Source organism: Mobula hypostoma, chromosome 27, assembly GCF_963921235.1.
Source record: "Mobula hypostoma chromosome 27, sMobHyp1.1, whole genome shotgun sequence".
Taxonomy (NCBI): domain Eukaryota; kingdom Metazoa; phylum Chordata; class Chondrichthyes; order Myliobatiformes; family Myliobatidae; genus Mobula; species Mobula hypostoma.
Genome location: NC_086123.1, coordinates 29,290,114 through 29,308,327, shown reverse-complemented (window position 1 = coordinate 29,308,327; position 18,214 = coordinate 29,290,114). Strand labels below are relative to the sequence as shown.

Here is an 18,214-nt window from a genome sequence, read left to right as displayed (position 1 = left end):
AGACTAGAGCAGGGGTTCCCAAACTTTTTTTTTGCCATAGACACCTACCATTAACCGAGGGTCCCTGGACTGGAGGATTTCAGATTCAAAATAACAAAATTATTTTCCCACAGGATTTTCAAATATAAAGGTGTTTTTCGTAGCCAGAAGTTTATTTTGTTACTTAAGCTAAAAATATTAAAGGTTTAATGAAGTTTCCTTGCATAAGAATCAATAGAAGTGATTGATTGTCAATTTCTCTTGGCCTCTGGATACATTAATATCTGATTATTGTGGTGAGGTTACATGTAAACCGTTAGTTCAAAATACTTCTGTGGGCCGGCTGGTGGCGCAACGGCATCGGCGCCAGACCCAGGAGCAGAAGTTCCCAAGTTGGAAACTAGTGGGGTCCGCCCCCGAGCACGCTTTCCATCCGTGCCAGGTTGAGTGTGGAGATCACAACTCAACCTCGTAAAACAAACGGAAAATACTGTGACAATATCTGTGTGAGGAGTGGCGCGCCACGCAGTCTCTCTCTCGCTCCGCGCCTTGTAAAAAAGCCATGAAAAATCCATCATCACGGACACGCAGACGCACAAGCTCACACGCATGCAGGCACACGCCAGAAAAAAAATTTAATTACTTCTGAATCAACCTCTTTCATCTTCCTCAATTTAGGACTGTCATGTCTGTGGTAACATCGTTTTTTATTATTACGCAGGCATTGTGGCGCCAATTGAGGCAAAGATGAGGAAGGGGAAAGGAGCAATTGGTGCTTATGGATCTGAACGAACAGAACAATCACTGAAAGACTTTCCTATTGTCGACTCGGATGAGGACGCTGATGAGGTTTGGAATGATAAAAGACTTAACCTTTGATTTGCATTTGAATAGACCATGGTTGCCCACATCAAACAACACAGCACATAATAGAAAACCATAGAAACCATAGAAAAACTACAGCACAGAAACAGGCCTTTTGGCCCTTCTTGGCTGTGCCGAACCATTTTCTGCCTAGTCCCACTGACCTGCACACGGACCATATCCCTCCATACACTTCCCATCCATGTATCTGTCCAATTTATTCTTAAATGTTAAAAAAGAACCCGCATTTACCCCCTCGTCTGGCAGCTCATTCCACACTCCCGCCACTCTCTGTGTGAAGAAGCCCCCGCTAATGTTCCCTTTCTATCTATACCCATCATAATTCTATATACCTCTATCAAATCTCCCCTCATTCTTCTACATTCCAGGGAATAAAGTCCTAACCTACTCAACCTTTCTCTGTAACTCAGTTTCTCAAGTCCTGGCAACATCCTTGTAAACCTTCTCTGCACTCTTTCAACCTTATTAATATCCTTCCTGTAATTTGGTGACCAAAACTGAACACAATACTCCAGATTCGGCCTCACCAATGCCTTATACAACCTCATCATAACATTCCAGCTCTTATACTCAATACTTCGATTAATAAAAGCCAATGTACCAAAAGCTCTCTTTATGACCCTATCTACCTGTGACGCCACTTTTAGGGAATTTTGTATCTGTATTCCCAGATCCCTCTGTTCTACTGCACTCCTCAGTGCCTTACCATTTGCCTTGTATGTTCTACCTTGGTTTGTCCTTCCAAAGTGCAATACCTCACACTTGTCTGTATTAAACTCCATCTGCCATTTTTCAGACCATCTTTCAAGCTGGTCCAAGTCTCTCTGCAAGCTTTGAAAACCTTCCTCACTGTCCACTACACCTCCAATCTTTGTATCATCAGCAAATTTGCTGATCCAATTTACCACATTATAATCTAGATCATTGATATAGATGACAAATAACAATGGACCCAGCACTGATCCCTGTGGCACACCACTAGTCACAGACCTCCACTCAGAGAAGTAATTCTCTACTACCATTCTTTGGCTTCTTCCATTGAGCCAATGTCTAATCCAATTTACCACCTCTCCATGTATACCTAGCGACTGAATTTTCCTAACTAACCTCCCATGCGGGACCTTGTCAAAGGCCTTACTGAAGTCCATGTAGACAGCATCCACTGCCTTCCCTTCATCCACTTTCCTGGTAACCTCCTTGAAGACCTTCAATAGATTGGTCAAACATGACCTACCATGCACAAAGCCATGTTGACTCTCCCTAATAAGTCCCTGTCTATCCAAATGCTTGTATATCCTGTCTCTTAGTACTCCCTCCAATAACTTACCCACTACCGACGTCAAATTTACCGGCCTATAATTTCCCGGATTACTTTTCGATCCTTTTTTAAACAACGGAACAACATGAGCCATTCTCCAATCCTCCGGCACCTCACCCGTAGACACCGACATTTTAGAATATATCTGCCAGGGCCCCTGCAATTTCAACACTAGTCTCCTTCAAGGTCCGAGGGAATACCCTGTCAGGTCCTGGGCATTTATCCACTTTAATTTGCCTCAAGATAGCAAGCACCTCCTCCTTTTCAATCTGTACAGTTTCCATGATCTCACTACTTGTTTCCCTTAATTCCATAGACTTCATGCCAGTTTCCTTAGTAAATACAGACGCAAAAAACCCATTTAAGATCTCCCCCATTTCTTTTGGTTCCGCACATAGCTGACCACTCTGATCTTCAAAAGGACCAATTTTATCCCTTACAATCCTTTTACTGTTAATATACCTGTAAAAGCTCTTTGGATTATCCTTGACTTTGACTGCCAAGGCAACCTCATGGCTTCTTTTAGCCCTCCTGATTTCCTTCTTAAGTATTTTCTTGCACTTTTTATACTCCTCAAGCACCTTATTTACTCTCTGTTTCCCATACATGTCATACAACTCTCTCTCCTTCTTTATCAGAGTTGCAATATCCCTTGAGAACCAAGGTTCCTTATTCCTATTTGCTTTGCCTTTAATCCTGACAGGAACCTACAAGCTCTGCACTCTAATAATGATGATGAGTTGGTGACAGCAATTAGCGCAGGAAACTCTGAATGACTTCTTTTTAGCTCCCTAACTAGAACTTTAATGTTCTTTTGTATCTTGGCTTAGAAGCACTCAAACTACATGTGTACTCTGCTGAATAAGTGTGTGTACACTGATGAGTAGGTTGCAATGATAATACAGTAATATTGGCGATGGAACCAAGGATCACAAAATCACAAGACAAAGGAGCAGAAGTAGGCCATTCAGCCCATCAAGTGTGCTCCACCACTCCACCATGAGCTAATCTATTCTCCCATCTAGTTCCAGTTTCTGGCTTTTTCCCCATATCCCTTGATACCCTGACTAACTAGATACATATCAATTTCCTCCTTAAACACCCTCAATGATCGAGCCTTCAGAGCTGTATGTGGCAACAAATTCCATAAATCCATGACCCTCTGGCTAAAAAAATTTCTCCTCATCTCTGTTTTAAATGGGAACCCTCTAATTCTAAGACTGTGGCCTCTTGTCCTGGACTCACTCACCAAGGGAAACAGCCTTTCCACATCTACTCTGTCCAACCCTTTCAACATTCGAAATGTTTCTATGAGATCCCCTCTCATTCTTCTATACTCTAATGAATACTGTCTAAGAGCAGACGAACGTTCCTTATATGTTAGCCCCTGCATTCCAGGAATCATCCTCGTAAATCTTCTCTGAACTCTCTCCAACATCAGTACATCCCTTCTAAGATAGGGGCCCAAAACTGCACACAGTATTCCAAATGAGGTCTCACCAGTGCCCCACAGAGCCTCATGAACACCTCCTTACTCTTATACACTATTCCTCTTGAAGTGAATGCCAACATAGCATTCACTTTCCTTACTGCCGATCCAACCTGGTGGTTAACCTTTAGGGTATCCTGCACGAGGACCCCCCAAGTCCCTTTGCACTTCTGATTTTTGAATTTTCTCCCCATCTAAATAATAATCTGCCCGATTATTTCTTCTTCCAAAATGTAGAACCGTATATTTGTCAACATTGTATCTCATCTGCCATTTTTTGCCCACTCTCCAAACCGGCCAAGTCTCTCTGCAACCTTTCCGTTTCTTCAACACTTCCTGCTCCTCCACCTATCTTGGTGTCATCCACAAATTTAGCCACAAAACCATTTAATCCATAATCTAAATCATCGATATACATTGTAAGAAGAAGCGGCCCCAACACCGACCCCTGCGGAACACCACTAGTAACTGGCAACCAATCAGAATAGGATCCCTTTATTCCCACCCTTTGCTTTCTGCCTATCAGCAAATGCCCCACCCATCAGGTAATTGTGGTGTGCGACTGAACAGTGTTTGTATCTACTTTCAAAATGCATAGTTTGGATTATGCATTGATAAATAAAACGTAGCCATAAAAAGTACTGCATATAACACAAGTTCACTCTCTCACATTATTTGCAAAGTTCATGTTTCCCCTTTCGGTGAGGGTTACATGTCCCCGAGTTGCCATGATGAATTTGGCGAGGTGGGTTGTTTTTTTGCCCATCCAGTCGCTCTGCCGAGAGCACTGGCTAGTCGCCTGCTCTTTCACCATAAGGTTGATGTTCTTTTTTGAAGTGGAGTGTCTGTCATTGGGAGTACCAAGCTATTGCTTAGTGCCATCTCCCCCACTGAATGCTCAACTTTATTGAACTGGTATTTTGAACTTCTCGTAGTTGAAAAATGAGGGCAGTTTGCTTGCAGTGACTGCTTCTGGATTAATTAACTATTTGGGTTAAAGGAGTTCCAGAAGGAAATGAGCCAATGGCGGAAAGATCCTACCGGTGGGAAGAAGAAACCCAAGTACAACTACAAGACTGTGGAGGAGTTAAAGGCAAAGGGAGCATCAAGCTTGGGTAGGAAAATGGCTACACCACAGACTGAACTCTCTCAGGTTAAGGTGCGTGGGAAAGGGTTTTCCTTATTTGTAATCACTTAGAAGTTGTAGCATGCAATTCTGAAATACTTCACCCCTTTCTTATAAAGCAGCTGTCTTCCATTTACCCAAGAAGGTAGGGTTTTCAGCATGCACACCAAAACATTGTCTCGTGGTCTTTATAAACTTCTTGAGTGTTGCACTTAACATGTCAAATTGTAAAATAAAATATCGATCTTGTGACTGATTTACCAATCATAATCCAGTGTGTTTTAATCCAAGTGATTGTCGACTTCAGGTGTAGTGAGCAGAAATTAATTTATGTTTTTAGGATTATAATTCACCGGTGCTCTGTATTTTATTTCCGTGGTCCAGCCCTTCCTGAAAAAACCCAACTTGGACCCTACTTTACCTAGTAACTACAGACCTAGTTCTAAACTTCCATTCCTGTCTAAGGTTCTCAAAAAGGTTATTCTTAGTCAATTGCTGCCCTACCTACACCAAAACAACATCTTGAAAAGATTTCAGTCAGGTTTTGAGGCTTATCATAGCACAGAGTCTGCCCTGCTGAAAGTGTACAATGATCTCCTCCTCTCTACCAACTCAGGTGACTTTGCCATCCTAATTCTTCTTGTCCTCAGCGCAGCGTTCGATACTGTGGATCACGCCATTTTAATAGACTGTCTCCAGTACGGGGTGGGTGTTGATGGCACTGCCTTGAACTGGTTCACATCCTACCTCAGAAATAGAAGCTTCACCGTCAACATAGGCAAATTTTCCTCTTCTCCAGCCAGTTTCTCCTGCGGGGTCCCACAAGATTCCATCCTAGGTCCCATTCTTTTCTCTATACATGCTTCCCCTCGGCCAAATCATTCAAAAACATGACATTTCCTTCCATTGTTGTGCTGATGACACACAGCTTTATCTCCCCTGGAAACCAAACGACCAGTCAAGTCTAGTCAGCCTCATGAGCTGCCTTGAGGACATAGAGTGTTGGATGGCACAAAACTTCCTATAGCTGAATGAAGGCAAGTCTGAAGTTGCCCTATTTGGCCCTCCTGACTCCATCAAAGTGATTACCAACAGTCTTGGTAACCTGTCCACCCTTGTCAAATCCCATGTCAAAAACCTTGGTGTGATATCTGATTCCACCCTTAAGTTTGACAAGCAAGTTAATGCGGTAGTAAAAGCCAGTTTTTTCCAGCTTCGTACTATTGCCAAAATAAAGTCGTTTCTCTTTTTCAAAGATCTCGAGAACATCAGCCACGCCCTTATATCCTCCCACTTGGACTACTCCAACTGGGATTAGTCAGTCATCCCTGACCCGTCTGCAACTGGTTCAGAACGCAGCAGCCAGGCTCCTGACAGGTGCCCGGAAGAGGGACCATATTAATTCTATCCTAGCCTCTCTCCGCTGGCTACCAGTACGGTTTAGAATTGATATTAAGGTTCTCCTGTTTGTTTATAAAGCCCTAAATGAGCTGGCCCCCTCCTATATCGCAGACCTTCTAACCCTGTATTCCACTTCCAGGTCCCTCAGGTTGGCTGACTTGGGACTCCTGGCTGTCCCGCGATCTAAATTAAGTTCAGGGGTGACCACGCTTTTGCTTGTAGCCCCTAGACTGTGGAACAGCATTCCCCTCCCTATCAGATCTGCCCCCTCCACTGACTCTTCTAAGTCCAGGCTCAAAACTTAACCTTTATTCACTAGCGATTTAATCTTCCTGATGTGGCTGATTTTTGGCTTGTTCCGAGGCTCATGTGTTGTTTATTTTGTGCCTATAAGCTGTGTGCCTTGTTGTTTATATCTGTGTTTGTTTGTACAGCACTTTGGTCAACATGGATTGTTTTTTTTTTAAATACTTTATTTTCAAGATTGTCAAAAAAGAAACAATGAGATCAACAAAAACATACCAGCTCAGACATGTATAAAAAAGAAATAAGCAAAAAAAAGACGTAACATTAGAGGGATGCCTATTGTACAAAGTGCTCAAAAATATTAAACATTAAATCTCAAATGAGGGCCGTGAGAAATCAGCTGGGGGGAAATTGCTCATCTGCCCCCGGCCTCGTCCAGGTAGGCAAGAAATGGATCCCAGATAGCCAAAAATGTTTTAATTGAATTGGTTCTCAAGAACCTAAGTGTCTCCATCTGTATGACTGAGATCATATCAGCCATCCATCTCCGAAAGGAAGGGGGAGAAGGTGATTTCCATTCCCTCAAGATAAGTTCTTTGGCAACAATCATCCCCAGCATAAGAGACTGTTGTATGGCTGCAGGGAAACAAATAGTAGATTGCGAGCAGCCAAATATAGCAAGACCAGCTTCCAAGGGGAAGGATCTTTTATAGGCCTTTGAGTACCAGTTGAATATTTTGGACCAAAATCCAGTCAGTAATGGGCAAAACCAAAAGGTGTGTGACAACGCGGCCTCTGTCCCTTGGCATCTATCACACATTGGTGAGACAGAAGGTTAAATCCTGTGCAATCTAAGTTTAGAGTAATGGAGACGGTGGACAACTTTAAACTGGATCACTTGGTGCCTGCTGTTTCAGAACAAGCCTGTATCATAGACAAACACTTATCCTAGGCAGCTTCAGATAATTCAATGCCCAACTCTTCTCTCCAGGCATCTCTAATCTTCATAGTAGATGCTACAGTGCAATTATCAAACAAACATACAAACTTAGAAACGAGATGCCTGGAGTCAGGAGGGTTCTTTAAAATATCAAAAAACATGGGTTGTTTTTAAATGTGCTTTATAAATAAATTTGACTTTGACTTTGCTGTGCTACAAGAACCTGCTGCTTAATTTGCAATCTTCTATCCCAGATATTTTGCATGTAAGGTCAAAAAAAAAGCATGACCAACCCATTTGAACTGAGTTTCGCAGAGATAAAGAATAAAGGGACTCTTCAAAATTTGTAAATTTTATTGATCACTCTACAGTATTTTTGTTGGATTTTCGTAAAGCAAATAATGCATTTAAGAATCTCTAAACATTATAAGTTGTTCAAATGCAGGTGTGAATTCTTTCCTGCTTGGACATTCCTTCTACAACTACACCACGTCTGGTTCAATGAGAACTGTACCACAGGAAGTTGTTATCAAAATAACAAATAACATCTGCATCCATTAGCTGTCAGACGTTATAAAACAAAACCTCGAGCAATTTTTAAAAAGAAAGTTGTTCAGGAGTGTACAAACATTTTCATACAACATATTAAACACTAATTGTCATTAGAACCTATTTATGATACTTCTACCTACAGTTTGTGTGGAATATTTTAGGGGCATAACAGCTTAAGAAGCAAACACCACAGCTGTACTTCAGACAACACTCACAAAAAATGCTGGTGAACGCAGCAGGCCAGGCAGCACATCTAGGAAGAGGTACAGTCGACATTTCGGGCCAAGACCCTTCGTCAGGACACTGTTCAGCGAAGTCCTGACGAAGGGTCTTGGCCCGAAACATCGACTGTACCTCTTCCTATTTATGCTGCCCGGCCTGCTGGGTTCCACCAGCATTTTTGTGTGTGTGTTGCTTGAAATTCCAGCATCTGCAGATTTCCTCATGTTTGCAAACTTCAGATCTTAAATGACATGAGCAATAGGATCAGTTTTCCAGTACAAATAAATATTAGAGCAGAGTTAGTCCATTTGGCCCATCGAGTCTGCTCTGCCATTTCATCATGGCTGATCGAATTTTCCATCTCAGCCCCAATCTCCTGTCTTCTCCCTTATCCCTTCATGCCCTGACTAATCAAGAATCTATCAGCCTCTGCCTTAAATATACCCAATGGTGTGGCCTCCACAGTTGCCAGTGGTAAGGAATTCACTACTCTCTGGCTGAAGAAATTCCTCCTCATCTCCATTCTAAAAGAACGCCCTCTTTTCTGAGGCTGTGTCCTCTGGTTTTAGACTCCCTCACCACAGAAAACATCCTCTCCATTTCCACTATCGAGGCCTTTCAATATTCAATAGATTTAAATTAGGTTACCCCTCATTCTTCTTGAAGTCCAGTGAGTACAGGCCCAGAGCCATCAAACGCTCCCCATGACAAGCCTTTCAATCCCGGAATCATTTTTGTGAACCTCCTTCAATGTGACAGCTTATACTGTGATCTACTCTGTGCATTTGGTAACTGGCAGAAAGTTATACGGGCAGTCCCGGGGTTACGAGCGAGTTCCGTTCCTGAGTCCGTCTTTAAGTCGGATTTGTACGTAAGTTGGAACAGGTACATCCGGTATTATTTAGCGTCAGTTAATCAAACGTTTGTCTTAGTATTTGGTACATATTTTACCTTTCTATGCATATAAAACACTTAAGAAACGTATGTATATCAATAATTAAGTCAGTGCGTTGCTTAGTAATAATTGTAGCTTTCGTCGGGGCAGGGCCTTTCACATGCTCCATTATTCTCACTTTATCCTTTATCCTTTAAAATTGTTCCGATCATTGACCGACTGTAGCTTAATGCTTTTCCAATGACCGATGGCGTTTCGCCTCTTTCTAATCGCTTTATTATTTCCACTTTATTTTCAATCATGATCGTTTTCTGTCAACAGAACAGAAACACTGCGGATTCAGCAGCAGCAGCCGCGGGCAGCGGGTCCTGAGCTCCCCCGGGTCCTAAAGCCCACATGCACTGAGACAGGTTAAATGGGACAAGTGGAGGTGGTGCTGGCAGGAAAAAGGGGGGGTCGGGGTGAATCTTGCTAAGAAAAATTTAAGCCAAATACAAAGTTACACACTCAACACAGTGTTAACGGCAACGACTTAAAATGGTGGACGGCGTTCTCCTTCCGCCATTCGTAGGTAAGACTTGTTCATAAGTCGGGCATTCGTAACTCGCGGACTGCCTGTACTTCTGTTGTCCACAGTTATGGATGGATTGCTTTAGGTGTTGTTGACAAAGTCATACTGGCCTGGCATTGCTTTGTTGGTCGAGTTCCTTGTGTAAGCATTGAGAGTTCCACTACTACCAGTAATAAAGTAGACGAAAAGCCCAAGAGGCCTTGTACCTGCTGGAAAGAGAAGTTAAATTTGTTGAATGAATCTTATTAATGACCTTTGAAAATTTATTCCATACACTGCAGTGTAAAAGATGGAAAATAATACAGATGGTATTATTGCCACACTTCTGCTTCATTATTGGTAAGCTGCCACCTGTTGTAGCAGGGTGTTTCCTGAGTTTTTCCTCTTGTCCGCTCAAAATGAGTGTGTCTCTGAAAAGTGCTGGAGACATAATATTTCCACTTTCCCATGCAAGAGCGCTCCCTGAGCTAGAGCACATGGGCTGGGATTAAGGGGTGGGGGTGTTACAGCAAGGTAATCGACCCACATATGCTAAATAACAAACTCTGCTCTGGGGTCCAGACTACCTATTGGATCTGTCATAGTTCATAAATCAACTTGTTTTAACGATTCTTTCCAATGCTTTCCATGTGCTGGGGATATGAATGTTTTCTGAATTTTAACTTCCCAGTAACTGAACTGCTTATTAGAAGTAGAACTTGCATTTGTCTTCCCATGCTTACGGTAATTAAAACTGTGCAGTAAGAAATGTTAACCATTATCAAGGTAGATAAAATTACTCAAATATGCCCAACAGCTGGTCCGAAGGTTCACTGGGGACCTGAGTTACCTCAACCACAAACTGTTCAGGCTGCTGCCATTCGGGAAATGGTACCACAGCATAAAAGCCAGGACCAATGGGGTCCGGGACAGCTTCTTCCACCAGGCCATCCGACTGATTCATTCATGCTGATGCAATTGTATTTCTTTGTTATGTTGACTGTACTATTGTACATACTATTTATTACAAATTACTATAAACTGCACATTGCACATTTAGATGGCAGCGTAATGTAAAGATTTTTACTCCTTGTATATGAAGGATGTAAGTAATAAAGTCAATTCAATTCAATTCAGCTTGGAGTTGGCAATTCAGTAAATATCAAGCATGTCTACTGTTGTGTCAATAAGCATCAATACTCTCATTTACTGTTCTGGGTCTAAAAATACCATTTTGCCAGACTTAGATTACTAAAATATCGTCGGCAACTTCTAACAATTAGTTATGAAAATAGCCGTGTGAGTTGATCAAAGAATTGGGCTGTCACACAAATGACAGTATATCATTTGGGTGATGTTTTTGTGGAAATTGAACTGTCGTAACTTTATAACTTTTTAATTCATAATATAGGTTATAGACATGACGGGAAAAGAACAGAAAGTTTATTACAGTTACAGTCAAATAAATCAGAAGCACGATATTCCTGATGATGCACAGTCTCCGGGCAAAGATGCCAAGACAGAGGGCTTTTCACTTCCGGAGCTGGAGCACAACCTGGAGCTGCTGATTGAAATGACTGAGCAGGAAATCATCCAGAATGACCGTCAGCTGCAGTACGAGAGGGACATGGTGGTCAACATCTCCCATGAGAATGAGAAGCTCACTGAAATCCTTGCGCACGAGGGGAAGATCATAGACAAGCTCAGCCACATCTTGCAGATTGTGGAGGATTGCGAGGAGAGATTGCAGCCCAACTGCGAAAATCCACTGACGCTAGAAGAATGTGCAAAAATTTTTGAACTGTTGCAGGAGAAATATTTCGAAGAATATAAGATGTTTGACCTGGCAGAACTCTCCATTGCCATTGTATTTCCACTGCTGGGAGAATACTTTAAGTCCTGGAATCCCTTGCAGGTAAAGACTAACATCACAGAAATGAGCAATTCTCTTTCTTGTTGTGGTAGTGGATAATGCAGACTAGAGTTGACTGCAGGAAAGTTGTTCTCCGTGCATCTAGGCATCTCTCTGCTGGTTGGGTAAATTGCATTGACTCCCTTTGCTTTCCTTGTAGATTTGGTAATGTAATGAATTAAAGGTTCAAAGATTTAGATCCAGTTCCATCAGGGGAGTATTGGGCTATGCACCACCCTATTTGTTAGTTTTTTGATATTGTCAATGCGGACAATGCAGAATAAAAAAAAAGCTTTATTTGTCAAATGTTCAGCTGAAGATCAATACAATGAAATAGGTTATCTGCACTAACAACCAACGCAGTCCACGGATGTGCCCACAAGTGTCATCATGCTTCCAATGCCAAAATAGCATGCCCACAACTTAATAACCCTAACTAACCTGTATATCTTTGGAATGTGGGAGGAAACCCATGTGGTCACGGGGAGAACGTACTAACTACTCTCAGACAGCAGCAGGAAATTAACCCAGGCCCCTAGCACTGTCAAGCATGGCACTAATCGCTATGCTACCGTGCCAAATAGAAGAGACAAGAGTTAATAGTTCTGTGCTTTTCTTTTCATGTAGGATAACAAATATGGTTTAGAGGTCATGTCTAAGTGGAGGAAACTTCTTGAACGAGACCAGCTGCAACATGGAGGTTGTGATATGCTGTCAATGGACCCGTACCACAGGTAAGACAAAATCAATGAATTGGCAGCACCAGTCATATTTTGGTACAAATTTGCATCTTGAGTCTCAAAGAGACATTTCACGCACCTCACCTCAGCTTGTTTGAGGCTTTAATTAATTAATGGCAGTGTTTCAAGGAGAGTTGTTCCCCAAATTAATGCAGATCAAAACATCCAAGATTTGATTCCCCGCTCAGTGTTTAATCTGGTTATGGAGAAAATGCCTTTTCATAGTGGCCATAATAAAAAATTAAGCAGGGTAAGGCAGCACTGTGGTACCTACCTCTGTTGACGACAGGTTAACTCATACAAAATGGTGAAGAGTTCTGCAGAATCCATTCTATAGCAACAGATGTTTCTGTCAACACTTATAGCACATGTTCACTTCAAAGGGGTGCTTCCATCAGCAGGCCCAGTCTTACAAACAGAAACTCTGCCATTTGCTGTGGCGTAGGGTTACCAAGTTACTACTTCCCCATCTCAAATAGCTTGCATCTGACTTTAAAATTTTACTTAAATCTAATTGAGTGGTTTGCAACATGCTTTAAAACTCTGGACAAATTAAGAATCTCATAGTTTACTTACCTACATAATGTTCCTGACTAAGGTAAGCTTAAACTCACCTTGCCTGGTTAATGTAACATAACACCGTGAAACACTTTTAACTGCCTGTAACAGTGCGAAGTAGAAAGTTAAATGACACCAAAAGACCAGCATGTTGACTTGGTGACATTTTCTTGATGCGAAAGGAGGTCCGTGACCGGAAAATCAATTGAGGAATAGTGAGGAGTGAACTTATGTTTTTGCAATCACAATTATGTTTTTGCAATCACATCTTGTTCCGTTCCTGCAAGCCGATCAATTATTTTAAACAGTATGTAACCCAAATCCTTTATGGATCAAAGTTTCCTTGATGCTGGAGCTGTTTAAAATGTGAGGGGTTAGCTTGTAAGTGCATGGACTGGCCAGCAATTGAAACCACATATTGAACTGAAACCTGGTGGTGTTTTGATTGTCGTACCATTTGTCACTGGAACCAAACGTCTGGCTTCTGGCCCACGTACGGATCAAATAACTAATAATGGACACCTGTGCTTCACTCTGTTTTAAAACGTGGTCACGTAAGTTCAACTTCTGTCACACTGAAGGTTGTTTTATAGTTATTTTCTCTCTATTTGACACAAAGCAGTAGAATTACCAGCTTCTTGTATGAGTGAGGAGGTAAACTAAAGGGGAAGGAAAGAAAGAGCAGAAAATATGTTAAAAATGGGAACCTGACCATGTGAATAAATTTCCAGTTTGTTGGAAAGCAAGCTACTGAATTTACTTACTGCCTGTTACACCGCTGGCATTTAGGGCAGCAATAAAGGTCCTCCATCTCTGGTGGTTTTCAGGGCTTCCTTTATCATGTCAGTAACTTCTTCTTGGTTTTCATTACTGTCAGTCATGCAAGTCCTGGGTGGAGACTCAGGAATACCATCACACTCAGATGTAGAAGGATTCTTCATTGCTTATTCCGCAGTGATTTTGTTTTACCGGTCAGGGTTGTTAGTCCTGAGCTGAACCCCCAAACCTGGAGGACCAGTGGACCACTGTCAGTCTGGCCGCTTCCCTTTGACCTGTTTGGCATAGGTGAGCCTACCAAGAGCCAAAGCATAAAGCCTTCACTCCAGCCAGCATAGCTCCCTGGGTCAGTGAAGCACACAAGGCTCCAAACCATGATAAAGTTATGGTTAATGGCAGTGCTGGCTCGAAGGGCCAAATGGCCTACTCTTGCACCTATTGTCTGTTGTCCTCTTGGAGGAAAACAAGGCACTGAATGAATATTTCTCATTTATCGCTTGTCTTTCTCTGCTTAAATTTGCAGGTTGATGTGGGAAGTGTGGATGCCATCTGCACGCAACGTTGTATCCCAGTGGTTGCCCCGGAACTGTGCCCCCATGGTTGATTTCCTGGAAAACTGGATGCCTGTGATCCCTCTTTGGATTTTGGACAATATTCTTGAACAGTTTGTTTTTCCTAAATTACAGCGTGAGGTATGAGTTACAACCTAGTATTCGTTTGTTCGTTATGTGCCGTGTCGTATGATGTAGGCGATCATGGACTTTCCAGTGACTATGATTGTTCTAAGCAAATATTTCTTCACAAATGGTTTGCCATTGCCTTTTTCTGGGCAATGTCTTTACAAGACGGTGACCCCAGCCATTATCGATACTCTTCATAGAAACATAGAAAACCTACAGCACAATACAGGCCCTTCGGCCCACAAAGTTGTGCCAAACATGTCCCTACCTTAGAAATTACCAGGCTTACCCATAGCCCTCTATTTTTCTAAGCTCCATGTACCTATCTGAAAGTCTCTTAAAAGACCCAGTCGTATCCGCCTCCACCACCATTGCCGGCAACCCATTCCACGAACTCACCACTCTCTGAGTAAAAAACTTACCTCTGACCTCTCCTCTGTCCCTGCTTCCCAGCACCTTAAACCTGTGTCCTCTTGTGGCAACCATGTCAGCCTGGGAAAAGGCCTCTTGACTATCCACACAGTCTTCAGAGACTGTCTGCCTGGCGTCAGTGGTTGCATAACCAGGACTTATGATATGCTCATACGACCATCCACCACCTGCTCCTGTGGCTTCACATGACCCTGATTAGGAGGCTAAGCAGGTGCTACACCCTGCCCAAAGGTGACCTGCAGGCTAGCGGAGGGAAGGAGCGCCTTACACCTCCTTTGATAGAGACATATCGCCACCCCACCACCCTCTCCTGGTATTACAGATGTGACAAGTCATTCAATGTGATATGTTCTGCATTCATCGATATCTTTTTAATACCAGTAAGTGTCCTTGTGTAATAACTCCAATTTATAAATTTTCATTGAGTTTAGCAAAGTCCAGATCGATAACCATCTTAAGGGATAGAAAAGGGATTTTTAAAAAACCAAGGAATTGGAAATATTTCGGAAAATATGCAGTTCAGGTATTGATGGTTGGGTTGAGTTGTTCTCCAACCTTGGCAATTTACTTGCAAATGTTTCGCCACCCTGTGAGGAGACGTGGTGAGGAAATGTTTGCAAGTAAGTTGCCAAGGTCGAAGAACGACTCAACTCAAAGCACTGCAAAAGGAAAGGGTTCATAATGAGGCTCCTCAGTAGCAGATTTCAGGGCATGATATTGCTAACAAGGGCTCCATCGTGCATCAGTGGTAGTAAAGAGGGGGAGGTACACTGTCATAAAATCAGTCTTCTTACTTGAAAACCTTTAAACAGCAGTTTGAGAAAGGAGAAACAAGGGAATCATGAAACACAGCCTATTGCAGTAATCAGTACAAACCACTTTGCATTCTTTTCAGGTTGAAAACTGGAACCCATTAACAGACACAGTCCCCATCCATGCATGGATTCACCCATGGCTGCCACTAATGCAGATGCGCCTTGAACCACTGTATTCGCCGATCCGCAATAAGCTTTCCAATGCATTACAGAAGTGGCATCCCAGTGACTCATCTGCAAAGCTGATCCTGTTGCCTTGGAAAGATGTGTTTACACCAGGATCCTGGGAAGCTTTTATGGTTAAAAATATTGTTCCAAAATTGGGTGAGAACACAAGTTATGTCAGAGCTGGAATAATGCTATTTTGTTTTTAATCCCTTTTCTAAAGGTATTGGCCCAAGATACTTTGCAGATACCAGTTGCCTTTGGTGTCTTTCGTCCCATTCACGTTCTGACATGTCAGAGGTTGTCTATCTGGTGTCAGTAGTCACATATTCAGGACTTGTGACATGCACCAACTGCTCAGAAGACCATCCCACTACCTGCTCCCATGGCTTCCAGTGTTCCTGGTCGAGGGGCAAAGCAGGTGCTACACCTTTGCAGAGGGTGACCTGCAGTCTACGGAGGGAAGGAGTGCCTTGCACTCCTCTGGGAGAGATGCAGCGCCACCCCGCCACCCTACTTTAAAATTTATCTCTTTGATTCATCTGCTGGCCATCTAATCTGCTGTCCGGTTATGTGGCTTAGAGTCATGCTTTATCTGATGCTCACTCCCACAAAATACTTTGTCATTTTATTGTCGCTATTGTCTAATTTTATTTTAAAAGGTACCAAATAATGTGCTCCCAGGTTAAACAGTATAGAATATAACAATCTGCTGCATGGAAAAAAAAATCCCCATTTTCCTGCTGGTTCCTTTGTTTATTACCTATCATAGTTGGCTGGTTTTTAGAGACAACCTCCCTGTTTTTGGTTTCATGCTGCAGTTTGAGGATCTTCCATCCTGAATAAATGCTGCATCATACAACTATCTGCCTACGTTGTACTGCTAGAAGACCATAAGACATAGGAGCAGAGTTACGTCATTTGGCCCATTGAGTCTGCTCTGCCACTCAATCATGGCTGATCTCTTTTCCCCCTGCTATGAGACCATGAGACATAGGAGCGGAGGAGATCCACGCAGTACTTATTATATTTACTTGTAACAAATTGATTTTTCCCCAAGTGTCGTTGAGTATTGTTTGTTCAAAATCTCAGCTGTTCTCACTTAATAACACTGGGGAGTAGCTTAAGAAGGTCACTCGCCCACCTCAAGAGAGGTTGGGAATAGATAATAGATCACTGTGATTGTGTTGTTCACATTTCATGATAATATTCAAAGTTCAATGTAAATGTATTATCAAAGTACATATATGTCACCATAAACTATCCTGAGATTTTTTTCTTGCAGGCATTCATGGTAGAACACAGTAGAATGATAATAGAATTAATGAAAGCTATGCACAAAGACTGACAAGCAACCAATGTGCAAAAGAAAACAGACTGTGCAAATGCAAAAATAATAATAAAAAACACTGAAAGCATGAGTTGTAGAGTCCTTGAAAGTGAGTCAGTTCAATGTGTTGGTGAGTGAAGTTACCCACACTGGTTCAGGAGCCAGGTGAGCCTCCTGAACCTGGCGGTCTGTACCACCTTCCTGATGGCCGCAGTGAGAAGAGTGCACGGCCCAGAAGGTGGGGGCCCTTGATGATGGATGCTACTTTTTTAATAGCTCTGTAAGCAAAACTGTTTAATTCTGGTGTGGTAATTTTATAACTGCAGCATTAGATCTTGTGGAAGATAATGAACTATTGTCTTGAGAATATTGTGGTAGACTATCTTGTAGTGTGGTATCACTGAAGATAAAGGCAGTTAAGAGGCAACTTTTTTACAAAAGCACCACCTTTTTATTCTGGCTGTCACCTTCGAGCTATCCGTCTTCCCCTCCCCTATTTATTCTTGTTCCTGTCAGACTCTTTCATCTCCAGCCCTTCCCTTCCCACCACCTGGCTTCACTTCCACCTTTCAGCTCATCCTCTTTCCCCTCTCCCCACCTTTTTATTCTGGCATCTTCGCCCTTCCTGTCCAGTCCTGAAGAAGGATCTCCCTCCAAATGTTAGCTGTTTGTACATTTCCATGGATGCTGCCTGACCTGCTGAGTTGCTCCAGTGTCTTGTTTATGTTGCTTTGGATTTCAAGCATCTGCTGAATCCCTTGTGTTTAAGAGTCAGCCATATTGTTGTTCTTTTGTGATGGCATTTATAGGCCAAAATGCACCTGGATGGCAGATTGCTTGTGTTTTGGTATCGGTGGCTGTCACAGGAAAGCAGCATCCATCATCAGGGACCCCCACCATCCAGGTCATGCTCTCTTCTCAGTGCTGCCATCAGGAAGAAAGTATAGAAGCCTCAGGACTCAAACCACCAGGATCAGGAATATTTACCATCAGGCTCTTGAACCAAAGGAGTTGACTTCACTCAACTTCACCTGCCTCATCATTGAAATATTCCCACAACCAATAGACTTGCTTTCAATGACTCTTCATCCCATGTTCTCAATATTTATTGTTTATTTATTTATGTATTTATTATTATTTCTTCTTTTTGTACTTGCACAGTTTGTTGTGTTTTGCACACTGGTTGAACCCCCAAGTTGGGC

General features: G+C 42.4%; 1 protein-coding gene across 1 annotated transcript in view; it reads left to right on the top strand.

Annotated features, from left to right (window-relative positions):
* Positions 1-18,214, top strand: part of tfip11 (tuftelin interacting protein 11) — a 43,301-nt gene that overhangs the window by 14,952 nt on the left and 10,135 nt on the right. Inside the window, exons 5-10 of the mRNA XM_063034269.1 lie at positions 701-828; positions 4,672-4,830; positions 11,015-11,518; positions 12,143-12,249; positions 14,114-14,282; positions 15,598-15,841. Coding sequence (XP_062890339.1) covers positions 701-828; positions 4,672-4,830; positions 11,015-11,518; positions 12,143-12,249; positions 14,114-14,282; positions 15,598-15,841 — 1,311 coding nt within the window. The remainder of the gene's footprint in view (positions 1-700; positions 829-4,671; positions 4,831-11,014; positions 11,519-12,142; positions 12,250-14,113; positions 14,283-15,597; positions 15,842-18,214) is intronic.